The 16,194-nt window shown below is 40.7% G+C and overlaps 1 protein-coding gene across 2 annotated transcripts in view; it reads right to left on the bottom strand.

Annotated features, from left to right (window-relative positions):
* METTL4 (methyltransferase 4, N6-adenosine) overlaps positions 1–16,194 on the bottom strand; it is a 242,289-nt gene that overhangs the window by 89,865 nt on the left and 136,230 nt on the right. Inside the window, exon 8 of one of the 2 annotated variants that reach the window (XM_069731153.1) lies at positions 3,158–4,405. The exons of the other annotated variant lie outside the window; for it this stretch is intronic. Within the exon in view, the coding sequence (XP_069587254.1) occupies positions 4,260–4,405 (146 nt within the window). The 3' untranslated portion in view covers positions 3,158–4,259. Of the gene's footprint in view, positions 1–3,157; positions 4,406–16,194 lie in introns of those variants that run through there. 2 annotated transcript variants of the gene reach the window in all.

Genomic DNA, 16,194 nt, shown 5'->3' with positions numbered 1-16,194 from the left:
GTTTTCTATAGGGTTGAGATCTGGAGACTGGCTAGGCCACTCCAGGATCTTGAAATGCTTCTTACGAAGCCACTCCTTCGTTGCCCTGGTGGTGTGCTTTGGATCATTGTCATGTTGAAAGACCCAGCCACGTTTCATCTTCAATGCCGTTGCTGATGGAAGGAGGTTTGCACTCAAAATCTCACGATACATGGCCCCATTCATTCTTTCATGTACCCGGATCAGTCGTCCTGGCCCCTTTGCAGAGAAACAGCCCCAAAGCATGATGTTTCCACCACCATGCTTTACAGTAGGTATGGTGTTTGATGGATGCAACTCAGTATTCTTTTTCCTCCAAACACGACAAGTTGTGTTTCTACCAAACAGTTCCAGTTTGGTTTCATCAGACCATAGGACATTCTCCCAAAACTCCTCTGGATCATCCAAATGCTCTCTAGCAAACTTCAGACGGGCCCGGACAAGTACTGGCTTAAGCAGTGGGACACGTCTGGCACTGCAGGATCTGAGTCCATGGTGGCGTAGTGTGTTACTTATGGTAGGCCTTGTTACATTGGTCCCAGCTCTCTGCAGTTCATTCACTAGGTCCCCCCGCGTGGTTCTGCGATTTTTGCTCACCGTTCTTGTGATCATTCTGACCCGACAGGGTGGGATTTTGCGTGGAGCCCCAGATCGAGGGAGATTATCAGTGGTCTTGTATGTCTTCCATTTTCTAATTATTGCTCCCACTGTTGATTTCTTCACTCCAAGCTGGTTGGCTATTGCAGATTCAGTCTTCCCAGCCTGATGCAGGGCTACAATTTTGTTTCTGGTGTCCTTTGACAGCTCTTTGGTCTTCACCATAGTGGAGTTTGGAGTCAGACTGTTTGAGGGTGTGCACAGGTGTCTTTTTATACTGATAACAAGTTTAAACAGGTGCCATTACTACAGGTAATGAGTGGAGGAAAGAGGAGACTCTTAAAGAAGAAGTTACAGGTCTGTGAGAGCCAGAAATCTTGATTGTTTGTTTCTGACCAAATACTTATTTTCCACCATAATATGCAAAAAAAAAATGATAAAAAAAACAGACAATGTGATTTTCTGGGGTTTTTTTTCTCAGTTTGTCTCCCATAGTTGAGGTCTACCTATGATGTAAATTACAGACGCCTCTCATCTATTTAAGTGGTGGAACTTGCACTATTGCTGACTGACTAAATACTTTTTTGCCCCACTGTATATATACATACATATATATACACACACACACACACACACATATATTACATATACACACATTAAATATATTCATAAATAGTAGTTAGAGAAGAGAGGGAACAATAAGGACTTTTTAAAGTGTAATAGAATAAAGATTAGATTATGACACTTAATAGAAATGTAGGATTAAGGATTAAAGTACATTTTAGTTTCAGACCACCCCTTTAAGAATGAAGTATTTAGGGTCAGTGTACAAAGACAAAATAAGAACAATCTTTCCCAAACACAAGCTGTCTGAAGGGTTCTCAATTTAGTCCTGATATTATCTAAACCCATTCTTAGAACTAATGATAAATCTGCTTTATTTCATCCATCCATATGCAGCCTGAACAATTTTTTTACATTAACGATTTTTTTTTATATTGTGGGCCATGTAAAATTAACCCCTTAGCGATGGAGCCAAATTTTTAAAATCTGACCAGTGTTAATTTATGTGGTAATAACTCTGGAACGCATCAACAAATCCCAGTGATTTTGAGACTGTTTTTTCGTGACACATTATACTTCATGATAATGGTAAATTTAGGTCGATATGTTTTGTGTTTATTTATAAAAAATATCAGAAATTTGAGAAAAATGTTCAAAATTTGCAATTTTCAAACTTTGAATGTTTAACCCTTTAATCCAGATAGTCATAACACACAAAACATTAATAAATAACCTTTCCCACATGTATGCTTTACATCAGCATCATTTATAAAATGTTCTTTGTTTTGCTAGCATTTTAGGAGGTTTAAAAATGTAGCTGTAATTTTTCATTTTTTCAAGGAAATTTACAAAATTTATTTTTTTAGGGGCCTATCCATGTTTGAAGTGCCTTTAGGGGTCCCATATATTGCGAAACCCCAAAAGTTATAACATTTTAAAAACAGCACCCCTGACATATTGAAAACTGCTGTCAGGTACTGTAGTTTATTAACCCTTCAGGTGCTTTACAGGAATTATTGCAAAGTGGCAAGACAGAAATGAAAATGTGTATTTTTACCACCTAAATGCTGATAACTTCTGAACAGATTCCTACAGCCGTCAGACTCTAAGGCCACTATTTGATCATGAATTGCCACGGCAAACATCAGGACCACACAATCATGATCTGAGGGCACCAATTGGGATAAATATGAAGCCCCCACATGCTGTTAACCATTTATATTATGAAGTCACTATTGACAGCAGCATCTAAAGGTACCTTCACACATAACGATATTGTTAACGATATCGTTGCTATTTGTGACGTAGCAACGATATCGTTAATGAAATCGTTATGTGTGACAGCGACCAACGATCAGGCCCCTGCTGGGAGATCGTTGGTCGCTGAACAAAGTCCAGAACTTTATTTCGTCGCTGGACTCCCTGGAGACATCGCTGGATCGGCGTGTGTGACACCGATCCAGCGATGTCTTCACTGGTAACCAGGGTAAACATCGGGTAACTAAGCGCAGGGCCGCGCTTAGTAACCCGATGTTTACCCTGGTTACCATGCTAAAAGTAAAAAAAAACAAACACTACATACTTACCTACCGCTGTCTGTCCTCCAGCGCTGTGCTCTGCACTCCTCCTGCACTGGCTGTGAGCCGGAAAGCAGAGCGGTGACGTCACCGCTCTGCTTTCCGGCTCCCAGCCAGTACAGGAGGAGAGCAGAGAAGCAGAGCGCAGCGCTGGAGGACAGACGGCTGTAGGTAAGTATGTAGTGTTTGTTTTTTTTTTACTTTTAGCATGGTAACCAGGGTAAACATCGGGTTACTAAGCGCGGCCCTGCGCTTAGTTACCCGATGTTTACCCTGGTTACCGGCATCGTTGGTCGCTGGAGAGCGGTCTGTGTGACAGCTCTCCAGCGACCAAACAGCGACGCTGCAGCGATCCGGATCGTTGTCGGTATCGCTGCAGCGTCGCTTAATGTGAAGGGGCCTTTAGGGGTTAAACAGATTTGGACGGTGTAAACACTGATCGTGGCTGATACAGCAAGTTGTCAGCTATAGTGTACAGCCGACAGCTGCTGGATTGTCACCTGTATGGGGAGGCTATTCTCTTATATCTCAGGTCAGTTAAAAGACGTATTGGTGGTCATTAAGGGGTCAAACATGCCTGCCACCAACCAGTACTTGTATTCAAAGAATGAATTATTTTCCTAAAGCTTAGAGTTGTTTCTCTGTCTGTTATTCTTCCTGGAAATACATAAATAAAATAACAGTTTCTCTCGTCAAACTGACAATGACATTACTAATTGGACAGTGGCAGGGCGTGACTAACCAGGTACAAATGTGCTACCCCAGTGCTTGTTTATTCATAATCCAGGAGGAACACCACAACAATTCTGTCGTATTGGGGTTTTTTCTTTTTCTTTTTTGTTAAAGAACTCTGCGTTTTCCTATGAGAAGTGCAATTATTTACTAAAAACAGACTTATTATGTAGAGGATCTCTTGCCTGTTCTGACATTTACTCCAGCAAATTCACAAGGCATACAAGCAATTAAATGTAGAAAATAGTTCTAATATCACACAGGACTGCTGACAAGATCACTGTTTTTCTCAGATCTCTTCGCACATAACGTGTTGTTCTTTCAACTTGAAAAATGGACTGGGATGTGATAAAATTGTCATTAAATACACACGGGAAATATATACTATTTGCAATATTATTGTGATGCCTATGTGGATTTGTGTTACTGGAACATATCAGACACTATATTCCCTAAGATTTGTATTTATGTTCCCCTATAGGCTGGACAATTAACCTTTATGCTGCCAGGAAACGAGGCTGCGGTGCGGTAAATAAAGGGTTGGGACGCAATTTTCTTTTTCATTTCACAGGAAAGCTATTTGAAACAAAGCCAAAGAACAATCTGTCCATCTTAAGACAATGGCATTCAGGGTGCACACAGAGTCAGCCACGCCGCGGATCTCTTATTGCAACATGTCCAATTCTATTTGCACGGATCCCTAAGTGTGCTGTTGGTAATAAAAAGCCATTCTAATGTAGAAAAACCTCCTGTAAAGCTAATAGACCTGGGTCAGTTTGCAGTCTCTGGGGGAATGAAATAATCCATGTGCTGGAATTTGAGAACCTCATTGCCCCAGCTCGTCCATCCCGGCTGCAGGTTACGGGCAAACAGCTCTAAGCGTTCCACATCAGGCTTGACAAATTCTTTCAAAATCTCTAAAAGAAGAAGCAGAAACACAAAGAAGAAGACAGTGATGACGGAGAAAAGAAAAAAAAAAATCAATCTTCTTTCAGCTACTGGTAGATGAAAAAGTGGAGTATTTCATTAAAAAGAAGACAGCAAATTAATTTCAAGGATTTCATCAACAGCCCATGCTATTTATAGGCAGGAAATCATTTGAAATAAGCGCCCTTGAGATCGGGAACAATACAGTCAGAGGCTTCAATGGGTCTGATTTATCGGTTTTCATTTAGAGACAGGGAATGAGGATTTTACCGCCTACACAGGTGACTTTTCAATTCTTCAATAGAGTCATCATAGTACTACAGAGCAGGAGGTGACAATGCCGTAAATGCTTCCTGAATGATGGGAACAAAACACCGCTGAAAAGGACAGAACAATTAGTGCGCGGCGATCAGGCTAAAAGTCTGAGGATGAAGACGGTGACAGTAACACCTTAGCACCAGCCGGGGATCTTACAATGCTCTGGCTGGCCTGCCGTAAGTACTCATGGCAATTTAAGGGCTTTCTACCCTGATGTCTGGGGGCTTCAATACAGGATGGTCCTGAAATCATTTCATCTAATCTGTGTAAGCGCAGGATCACCGAGCCTTCCTCTGTCAGGGAAGTCGTGTCACAATTACATCTGCCAGTTGACCTTTGTAATGGAGAGAGATCAGATAAGTGTTTCTTAACTACAGGTGAATTGCTGCTTGTGGTCAATGAGCCGTACTGACAGAGCGTAATGTGTTACAGCCAAGACACTTAACTTAATCTTATTAAAACATCATTGCTTCAAGTGTGAACATAAAAACTGACTGAAATCATTGTCCGTGGCATTTTAACAGGCTCTTAGCCTTACCGTCAATAATACACACATACATAAATACATACACTCCTCAACATTGCAATTGTAATACCAAGAAGGAAAAGTTGTGAAGTTATGGAAATCACAGGATCAATAGGCATGGTAGGTAATAATATGCAAATGATAAAAAAATGTAAACAAAATTTTCAAAACATCTGGATTTATTCAGTATTGTGCATGAACGCCACGTGCTGAAATCTTGGCTGCTATCAATGAGGTCATTAATGGTTGCCTGAGGAAAGTTCTGCCACAATAAATGCACTTGGTCATACAAATTATCAAGATTTGCTGCTGGCAGCTCCCTTTATAATTAACAACCAATAAAGTCCCAGATGTGCTCAAAGGGAGACGCTGCAGGCCATGGTAGCATGTTTCCACCATGCAGGCTGCTTACAGTAGCATGAGCAACATGTGGCGTGACATGGCATTGTCATGTTGACAAATGACCGTACCATTGGTTCCATTATCAAATCAATGTAGCGCTGAGGTGTTCATGTACCTGGAGTGAAAACTACCATACATTATGCCACCCCACACCGTAATCTCAGGAGTATGACCGGTGTGATATAGCCTCGTGGAGGCCTCTTCATGGCATTTCCCATGTGCTTTCCAATCCAGTCTCCGGATACATTGCTAAAGTCCTCGCCCACCCACTACAGCCTCCGTTGCTGCATTCCAGACTTGGCAAACACCATGAAGAGGAATTCATAAAGGAACGTCACATCCAACCAACAACAAAAATTTTGGTTCGGGGTTGCATAATGTACAGTAGCCAGACCTCTTCTATTGCGAGTACATTAACAGCTCGGAGTCACATTGAGTGATATGGCTGCTTCACCAAAGTGTCCCAGGAGCAGATTTTCAATAAGACAAAGCAAGGCTGCAGTTTGCTTGTGCTACTATGAGCAGTCTCTGTGGCCTAAACATGCTACCGTGGCCCGCAGTGTCTCTGGACTCGCCTCGTATCAAGCACATCTGGGATATCATTGGTCGGCAATTGGAAAGGAAGCTGCCAGGAGAAGATCTTGATAATTTACTTAAGTGCTTTCAGCGTGGCACCTGAATGAGGCCTAATTTCTACAAAAAAATTGTTTTGTCTACAAAATAAAAGCAGGACCAAAACCCTATGTGCAGAACAATAATATTACGACGCATCAAAGAGGTATAGAGCTGAACTTCAAGAATTCCAATTCCACTGTTCAGTAATTGAAACATTATTTAAAGGACAGGACATTTCCATCTTTAAGACTGCAGAAAATCCAATCCTTTGTGGCTACAAGTAATGTATCCAAAGTTAAGATGGCAAGAAGTTCAAACCAATAATTTCTAATTTTTTAATCAATAGTATTTGTCATCATTTAAAACATATTATATAAAAAACAAAGTAGTGCGAATACCATAATTTTTGTCCTTGTAAATGTTAGAGGCAATTTTAATAAATTCTTTACAGCCATCAGAGTCATCCTGCCCTTTGTTAATATGAGGTTAGAATATATACAAGGCTGCACTTTGCAAATCAGAGGTTTTTCTAAGCAGAGTCATCTGTACAATGTTGTTTGAATGGGTTGGTTGCCATGGTTACAAAGTTTCCAAACTACAATGCACAGAGCAGCTGCCGAAGTGTTATGCGCATGCAAACGTCACCGTAATATGGCCTTGTTTCATACAAGTGCACTTTAAACCACACAACAAAAAAAAACACAAATGTGAATAACAAAGTACGCGCACCGCACATCCCCATGAACCCAGACTGGGTACAGCGCACACTATAGAATAATGATGTATAGGCAGACAAAACCGAACATTTCATCTACTCACAATGCTGATGCACAATGCTCCTCAATTTAAAAAGTTTGTTTTCCTAACTTTCCAACTTCAAGGACCAAATATTAAAATCCATCTTTTATTGGTTTGTTTAAAAGAATGGTGATAAAGAGCACTAGAAAAAAAAACAAAAAAAACTTGGTACAACGTGCTAAATCTTGTACCAAGTCTTAGCTTTAGGCCGGTGTCACACTAGAGTTTAGCATTGGATGCAATATGCTAATGACACTCGGCTGCAGCTCTGCTGCGAGCATGATCCGAGCGTCATACTACAGTGTTCGGATTCTCCGGCATGAGAGAATCGCAGCACAAGTGCGGAGGAGACTGAGAAAGTCATTTCTCCATTGCCTGTTACAGAGTCCAATGTTTCACACACACCCATAGACTTGTATGGGTGCGTGTGACGTGATTCTTGGATGCACTCGCAGCACGCTGCAATTGTTTTCTCATGCCGAATCGGCATAAGAAAATAATCACTGATCTGCACGGCCCCATAGTGTAACATTAGGCTAAGTGCTAGCCGATAAAACAGATTAACCCTCAGATTAAATAGTAGGAACATGTTGGCAAAATTTAAAAACTTTAACGTGTTTGGTCCTCATATGCTCTAAGGCCCAGATTCATCAAAGTTTTTATGCAATGGTGGTACAGGGGCACGGCAATACCTCCTTGTTAGATTTAGGACTAATGGTGGCATTCCTTCTGCCAGACATCTTACTCCAATCGCTGGAGTGGCATTCCTTACTTCAGAAATCAGTCTCTGGAGTGCACAGGCGCTGGGAAAGATCAGAGAGGCCCAGCGCCTGCACATGGCTGTACTTTGCTCTGGCCTCAACAGGGCAGATAAGTACACCTGCGCAGGAGCGCGATGCTGGGGAGCCTGTGAAGCAAGGAGCGGGCGGCGTCACAAGAAGATAGGAGGAGCCGCACATGACAGCTTCCCCGGGTGAGTATAATAAAACTTATTTTTCTTATCTTTCAGGTCGGATTAGGGGCTTATCTACAGCATTATAGAATGCTGTATATAAGCCCTGAAAGGGGGTGTCCGTATCTTATATCAGCCAAACCTGGTGACAGGTTCCCTTTAAGACGCGTGCTCCTTTTGATGGATCAGAGTCGTCTAACTACAGCACACCCCCTTATTATCAAGATCAGTGTGAAAAACGCCAGTCTTGATAAATCGGAGACTAGGATTTCAAAGCCTTTCTTAAAGTGTCTAACCCTTTGACTGCTAGTATATACAGTTACGTCCATATATATTTGGACAGTGACATTTTTCTAATTTTGGTTATAGACATTACCACAATGAATTTTAAACAATTCAGATGCAGTGGACGTTCAGACTGTCAGCTTTCATTTGAGGGTATCCACATTAAAATTGGATGAAGGGTTTAGGAGTTTCAGCTCCTTAACATGTGCCACCCTGTTTTTAAAGGGACCAAAAGTAATAGGACAATTGACTCCAAGGCAATTTCATGAACAGGTGTGGGCAAGCCCTTCGTTATGTCATTCTCAATTAAGCAGATAAAAGGCCTGGAGTTGATTTGAGGTGTGGTGCTTGCATTTGGAAGGTTTTGCTGTGAAGTAAACATGCGGTCAAAGGAGCTCTCCATGCAGGTGAAACAAGCCATCCTTAAGCTGCGAAAACAGAAAAAACCCATCCGAGAAATTGCTACAATATTAGGAGTGGCAAAATCTACAGTTTGGTACACATCCTGAGAAAGAAAGCAAGCACTGGTAAACTCATCAATGCAAAAAGACCTGGGCACCCACGGAAGACAACAGTGGTGGATGATTGCATAATAATCTCCATGGTGAAGAGAAACCCCTTCACAACAGCCAACCAAGAGAACAACACTCTCCAGGAGGTAGGAGTATCAATATCCAAATCTACCATAAAGAGAAGACTGCATGAAAGTAACCACAGAGGGTTCACTGCACGGTGCAAGCCACTCATAAGCATCAAGAATAAAAAGGCTAGACTGGACTTCGCTAAGAAACATCTAAAAAAGCCAGCACGGTTCTGGAAGAACATTCTTTGGACAGATGAAACCAAGATAAACCTCTACCAGAATGATGGAAAGAGAACAGTATGGCGAAGGCGTGGTACAGCTCATGATCCAAAGCATACCACCATCTGTAAAACACGGCGGAGGCAGTATGATGGCTTGGACATGCATGGCTGCCAGTGGCAGTGGGTCACTAGTGTTTATTGATGATGTGACACAGGACAGAAGCAGCCGAATGAATTCTGAGTTATTCAGAGACATACTGTGTGCTCAGATCCAGCCAAATGCAGCAAAACTGGTTGGTCGTCGTTTCATACTACAGATGGACAATGACCCAAAACATAAAGCCAAAGCAACCCAGGAGTTTATTAAAGCAAAGAAGTGGAATATTCTTGAATGGCCAAGTCAGTCACCTGATCTCAACCCAATTGAGCATGTATTTCACTTGTTAAAGACTAAACTTCAGACAGAAAGGTCCACAAACCAACAGCAACTGAAAACCACCGCAGTGAAGGCCTGGCAGAGCATCAAAAAGGAGGAAACACAGCGTCTGGTGATGTCCATGAGTTCAAGACTTCAGGCAGACATTGCCAACAAAGGGTTTTAAACCAAGTACTAGAAATCAACATTTTATTTAAAATTATTTAATCTGTCCAATTACTTTTGGTCCCTTTAAAAACAGGGTGGCACGTTAAGGAGCTGAAACTCCTAAACCTTTCATCCAATTTTAATGTGAATACCCTCAAATAAAAGCTGAAAGTCTGAACTTCAACTGCATCTGAATTGTTTTGTTTAAAATTCATTGTGGTAATGTCTATAACCAAAATTAGAAAAAGGTTGTCTCTGTCCAAATATATATGGACTTAACTGTATGTATTGATTGTACACTCCTCAAAATTGAAATTGCAAAACTAAGAAAAAAGTTGTAGAGTTATAGAAACCACAGTATCGATATTGGTAAGGATACGCAAATAATGAAAAAAGAGAAAACATTTACATCATCCCTATTTATTCAGTATCAAGTATGAGAGTGGCAAGCAGCAATACAAGCCCTTTGATGCCTTGGCTGCTATCAATGAACGTCTGAGGAATGTTCACGTCTAAAGGTACCTACCTTCACGCTGAGCAACTTCACAACGAGAACGACAACGATCCGCGACATTGCAGCGTCCAGGATAGTGATCTCGTTGTGTTTGACACGCAGCAGCGATCTGGATCCCGCTGTGACATCGCTGGTCGTAGCTAGAAGTCCGGAACTTTATTTGGTCGTCAGGTCAGCGTGATTCGTCATGTTTGACAGCAAAAGCAACGACGCCAGCAATGTTTTTACATGGAGCTAACAACCAGCAAGAACGATAAGTACGTCACTGGATCGCTCCTGCATCGTTCTGGTGTTGCAGTGTTTGACATCTCTACAGCGACGCTGCAGCGATCGGCTCGTTGTCTATATCGCTGCAGCGTCGCCGAGTCTGACGGTACCTTAAGAACCAACAAGCAGGTTGTGGCCAACTACATGCCCATTGTCAATCTCTGCCAGCGATTCTGCAGCTTCCATGGACATCACATCGACAGAGCACTGCCATTTTGATGGGACGTGACTGCTGATGTCATGCTTTGTAACAGCTGGTTCTCCCCTTCCTGTGTGAAGACAGCCGTCAATCAGTGTGATGTAAGCAATTACGTACCTTTGACAGAGCAATCCAGAAGAGGAAGATCTGCTCTGTTGACGTAAAGAAGTAGAATCGGCAACAGTCCGTGATCGCTCAGAGCTGGGCAGGACAGGGAGATATGTCCACAGTAAAAAAATAAACAAAATAAAGGAGTCCTGGTTAACCCCATTACGGCCATGTGCACACGTTGAGTATTTGGTCAGTATTTTACCTCAGTATTTGTAAACCAAAACCAGAAGTGGAACAATCAGAGGAAAAGTATAATAGAAACCAGTCACCACTTTTGTATTTTTCACCCACTCCTGGTTGCCTTACAAATACTGAGGTAAAATAATAAAACAACTCACCAAATACTCATCATGCGCACGTGGCCTAGGGATCATGCCTAATTTGAACTGACGGTCCACTCTTTTTTGTGTGTTTTCATCACATTTTAGGAGTTCATTTTTTTCCTTTTTTCTCAACCTAGCTTTTTTTTGCCAAGATGCAGCAGCATTTTGAGTTTTATACACCAAATCTAATTTATTAACTATTTATGATGAGAAATTGAAATCATAAAAAAAAAAAGAAAAAAAAAAAAAAAAAAAAGAGTAGATGTGTTTTTTGAGGTTTTGGTGTTTTTATATTTTACGATATTCATCCACTGCAGAAATAAAGTTATCTTTATTCTGTAGGTCAGCACGAGAGAATACCACATTTACGTAGTTTTTTTTAGGTTTTATTCCTTTTATAATATCAATACTTTTTTTGTGTTGCTGTACTATGGGAGTGATAATGATTATGGACTTTTTGATCACTTATTTTATTTTTTTTTTTGCAAGGGGGGACCATGGAGCCACAATTCCAGGGTGCATAATTAATGTCTTTTCACATTCTAATGAAAATTGTCATGTTAAGTAATGTGTGAAAAAGCAGTGATATGATAAGACATTGCAGGATACTGGTGATATAAATGGATAGAAATAGTGATATATGTCAAACACACACACCATAATTCAAAAAAGTAACTTCAAAGTACAGTCACCCATTAAATGTATATATTTTTAAACCATATATGCTTCATAGTGGGATCCTAAAATGGGATGCGGACATAGCCTTAAATATGAATAAAACGTTTTCTATTAGCTTAGGAAACAATTAAATATGTAAAAATTTAGAAGAAAAAAAAAATACTAATAGCCTTTTCTTTATTGTCCTGCAACATCTGACATACTTCTGACAGCAAGTACACTGGAGATCATCTACTCTCAAATTTCAGAGGACAGTTTTGAAATGGTCTCCATGGAGCTGGGCTTCTCGCCTATTTTTAGCAATGTAGAACGGAATAACTATTCAATATTATATTCCACAAGAGACTTTTGTCTTTTATTCTAACACTATAGGTTTACAGCCTTGGTTTTACACCAAGAAATAAGAATATTCTATTTAATGGCTGCTCTGACAGGAAATACGGTAAGTAAAATAAAGTACCTGTGACTTTTGTACAGTTCTGAATTCATCTTAGATTAGTAGGATTCTGGCAAGCAGAATCTGGGTTATATTGAAAAACGCTGATGAACTTCATCCAGAGAGCGACCCCCCCCCCCCCCCCCCCCAAAAAAAAAAAAAAAAAAAAAAAAAAAAAAAGAGTCCTTTAGTAATTTGTCCGTACTCACCAAGCAACTGAAACAAAGGAGATCAATAATTGTGTCAAAGCTTTTACATGTCTATAAATACAAGGCCAGGAAATACATACCGATGTAGATGTTAAATCTCTTGCTTATTTTCCAGTATCCTCAGCCAACAGTAAAAACATGAAGTTTAAATGAAAAGAACATAAAAAAATTATATATGAAAGTCTGAGTTAGCTAAAGCTAAACATGAAAGAGAAAGTGACTGCAGACTTGTACCCCAAGGCCAGACAACCCCTCTATGTGACTGCAGACTTGTACCCCAAGGCCAGACAACCCCTCTATGTGACTGCAGACTTGTACCCCAAGGCCAGACAACCCCTCTATGTGACTGCAGACTTGTACCCCAAGGCCAGACAACCCCTCTATGTGACTGCAGACTTGCACCCCAAGGCCAGACAACCCCTCTGTGACTGGAGACTTGCACCCCAAGGCCAGACAACCCCTCTATGTGACTGCAGACTTGTACCCTAAGGCCAGACAACCCCTCTATGTGACTGCAGACTTGAACCCCAAGGCCAGACAACCCCTCTATGTGACTGCAGACTTGCAACCCAAGGCCAGACAACCCCGCTATGTGACTGCAGACTTGTACCCTAGACGTACCCTAAACTAAACATGAGCGGCTCAGCTCAACGCAAGTTTCCCCTTTAACCCCGAAAGTGGTTTGCAGTTAATGACCAGGCCAGTTATTACAATTCTGACAACTGTCACTTTATGGGGTAATAACTCTGAAACGCTTCAACAGATTCTGGTGATTCCCAGACATATTGTACTTCATGATAGTGGTAACATTTATTTGATATGACTTATGCGCTTATTTGTGAAAAAAAAAACCAGAAATTTGGCAAAAATTTTGCAATTTTCAAACTTTGAATTTTCAAGCTCTTAAATCACAGAGATAGGTCACACAATAGTTAATAAGTAACATTTCTCACTTGTCTAAATTACATCAGCACAATTTCGGAACCAGCATTTTATTTTGTTAGGGAGTTATAAAGGGTTAAAAGTTGACCAGCGATTTTAAATTTTTCCAGCAAAATTTACAAAGTCATTTTTTTTAAGGGACCACATCACATTTAATCCCTTTCTGACATTTGTCGTAATACATCCCTGTGCCCTGGGCCTATTTGACCAGGGACTTCTTATTACTGCATGGCGTATTACTGCATCGTATTACAGGCTGTGTGCGGGCGATCGTCGCCTTGGTGTCAGCTGATTCTAACAGCTGACACCTGGCACTAAGTGCCAAGAGCGGTCACACACCACACCCGGAACTTTAACCCCCTAAATGCTGCGATCAAACGCAATAGCAGCATTCCGGGAGCTGGCAGAGGGATGACAGCCCCTCTGCCTTTGGATTGGTGAGCCCGCAACGTGACGCGGGGGTCCCGATCATTGCTATGGTAACCCATGGTGATGGCATACAGGTCACAAGAGCTAAGAAAGTTGCTGATCAGCCTGCAAAAATGATAGTCCCATAGTGGTACAAAGTAAAAAAGTTTTAAAATATTGTTTTAAATAATTGTAAAAATACTTAAAAAAAAAAATCAAAAGATATTGTTTCCGCAAAAAAATATTTGTATGAAAAAAAAAATAAAAGTACAAATATTTGTTATTGCCGAGTCCAAAATGACCTGACCTATAAAACCGTCCCACTATTTACCCCTTTACTGAACACCATATAAATAAAAGAAAAAAAACAATGCTTTATCATCATACTGCGAAGTGTAAAGTGTAATAAAAAGCGATCAAAAAGATGGATTAAAAGAAACATGGTACCGCTGAAATGTCACCTTGTCCCGCAAAAAACAAGCCACCATACAGCTCTATCAGCAGAATAATTAAAAAATTATAATAATTTTCTCTAGAAAAGTTTTTATTGTGTAAAAGCACCAAAACATCAAAAAATGATATAAATGAGGTATGGCTGTAATCGTACTGACCCCAAGAATAAAACTGCTTTATCAATTTTACCGTACACAGAATGGCATAAACCCAACCTCCCCCAAAAAATTTTAAATGCTGGTTTTTGTTCATTCTGTCTCCCATAAATCGGAATAGAAAGCTATAAAAAATGTCATGTGCCCGACAACAGTACCAATAAAAACGTCAACTTGTCCCGCAAAAAACTTGCTCTGACATGACTCTGTGGGCCAAAATTTGGAAAAATTATAGCTTTCAAAATATGGTGATGCAAAAACCATTTTTTGCAATAAAAAGCGTCTTTTAGTGTGTGACAGCAGCCAAACATAAAAACTAGATATAAATCTGGTATCGCACCGACCCGAAGAATAAAATCGACATATCACTTATACCACATGAGAAATTATGTAAAAAATAAATAAAATCAATTTTTCACATGCTATTTATTTTTTTCATTCTGCCTCCCAAAGATTGCAGTAAGGCACTGCACACATTTATCCTGCGCTCTGTGCTGAGTGCTTTCACCCGGATTTGTGTCTAAAATACTTGATTCAGACAGAACTTTTAGCAGAAGATTCCCTATAATGAGGTAGATGGAGGCACTGTGGACGACATTTGACCTGTGATCCTGCAGTGTTCATCATTTTAGGATTGCATAAAAGTGCCGCAGGTCAGTTTTGTGCACTTCTGAAATGGACACCGTTGAACAAGGGCCAGACAGAATTCAGAGTAACTCTGCTGCCTCATTATAGTGAATGGATCCCTTGGGGGGTTTTCATCTGAATCACGTCACCCAGAGATTTAGATGGAAACCCCAAAGTAAGTGCTCAGTGTACAGCGCAGGATAAATGTGATCCCAAACATTATGTAAAATGTTCCAAATAAAATCTTCAACTCAATCCACAAAAAATGCAAGCCCTCACTGTGGTCTGTCATCTGTTAATGAAAAAATAGAGGGCTTCCACGTTACTGGTAGCACAAAGGTTCTGGAAAAGCGAAATGGATCTTCACCCGCCAAAAGAAATTCATCAAATTCTCTGCTCCCGGATCCAAATGCCCCCTCCCTTCTGAGCCCCACAGTGTACCTAAACCACATACTGCATCCACATTTGGCATTTCTGAAGCAATGAGAGACGGCCTAACTTACGGGTGCTTGCCTCCAGAAGCATGGGCTGGGCATAACGTACTGGTAACTGCAACAAACTGGTCACTACAGTGTACTACAACGGCAGTTTGCAATCTTCACTCGGCAACATTCATTGCTACTCGTTTCTGGAAAATACCCATGGAATCAAAATGATCATTACATCTGAAGATAAATTCCCCAAGGGGTAGTTTCCAAAATGGGGTTACTTGGAGTTAATGGGTGGGGGGTGGAATTCTGCTCTTCCTGCAATTAGGGGCACAGTATATGAAGTCTGCAAACTATTTTAAGAACATCTGTGATCCAGGAGGCAAATAGCACTCTGTTCCTCCCTAGTCTCTCCGTGTGGCTTAGTACTGTACAGCCAAGTATTGGGTAATGCCACGTTCAGTAAAAATTGAAGGACAAATTTTGGTGCCATTTTTACCCACTTGTGTGAAAATGTATTTTGGTGGTATTCCCCCATATACGGGATATCAGCATACTCAGAAGAAGTTACACAACAAACTGAACGGTGCAATTTCTCCGGTTACCCTAATGACAATGCAAAATTTGGGGCTGAAATAATATTTTTGTGAGGAAAATGATAATTTATTATTTTCACGGACCAAAGTTATAAACTTCTGCAAAGCACTTGGGGGTTCAGGGTGCTCACCAGACATCTAAAAACATTC

This window comes from Ranitomeya imitator, chromosome 6, assembly GCF_032444005.1.
Source record: "Ranitomeya imitator isolate aRanImi1 chromosome 6, aRanImi1.pri, whole genome shotgun sequence".
Taxonomy (NCBI): domain Eukaryota; kingdom Metazoa; phylum Chordata; class Amphibia; order Anura; family Dendrobatidae; genus Ranitomeya; species Ranitomeya imitator.
Note: the sequence above shows the minus strand (reverse complement) of the source record. Positions and strands in the feature narration are given on the sequence as shown.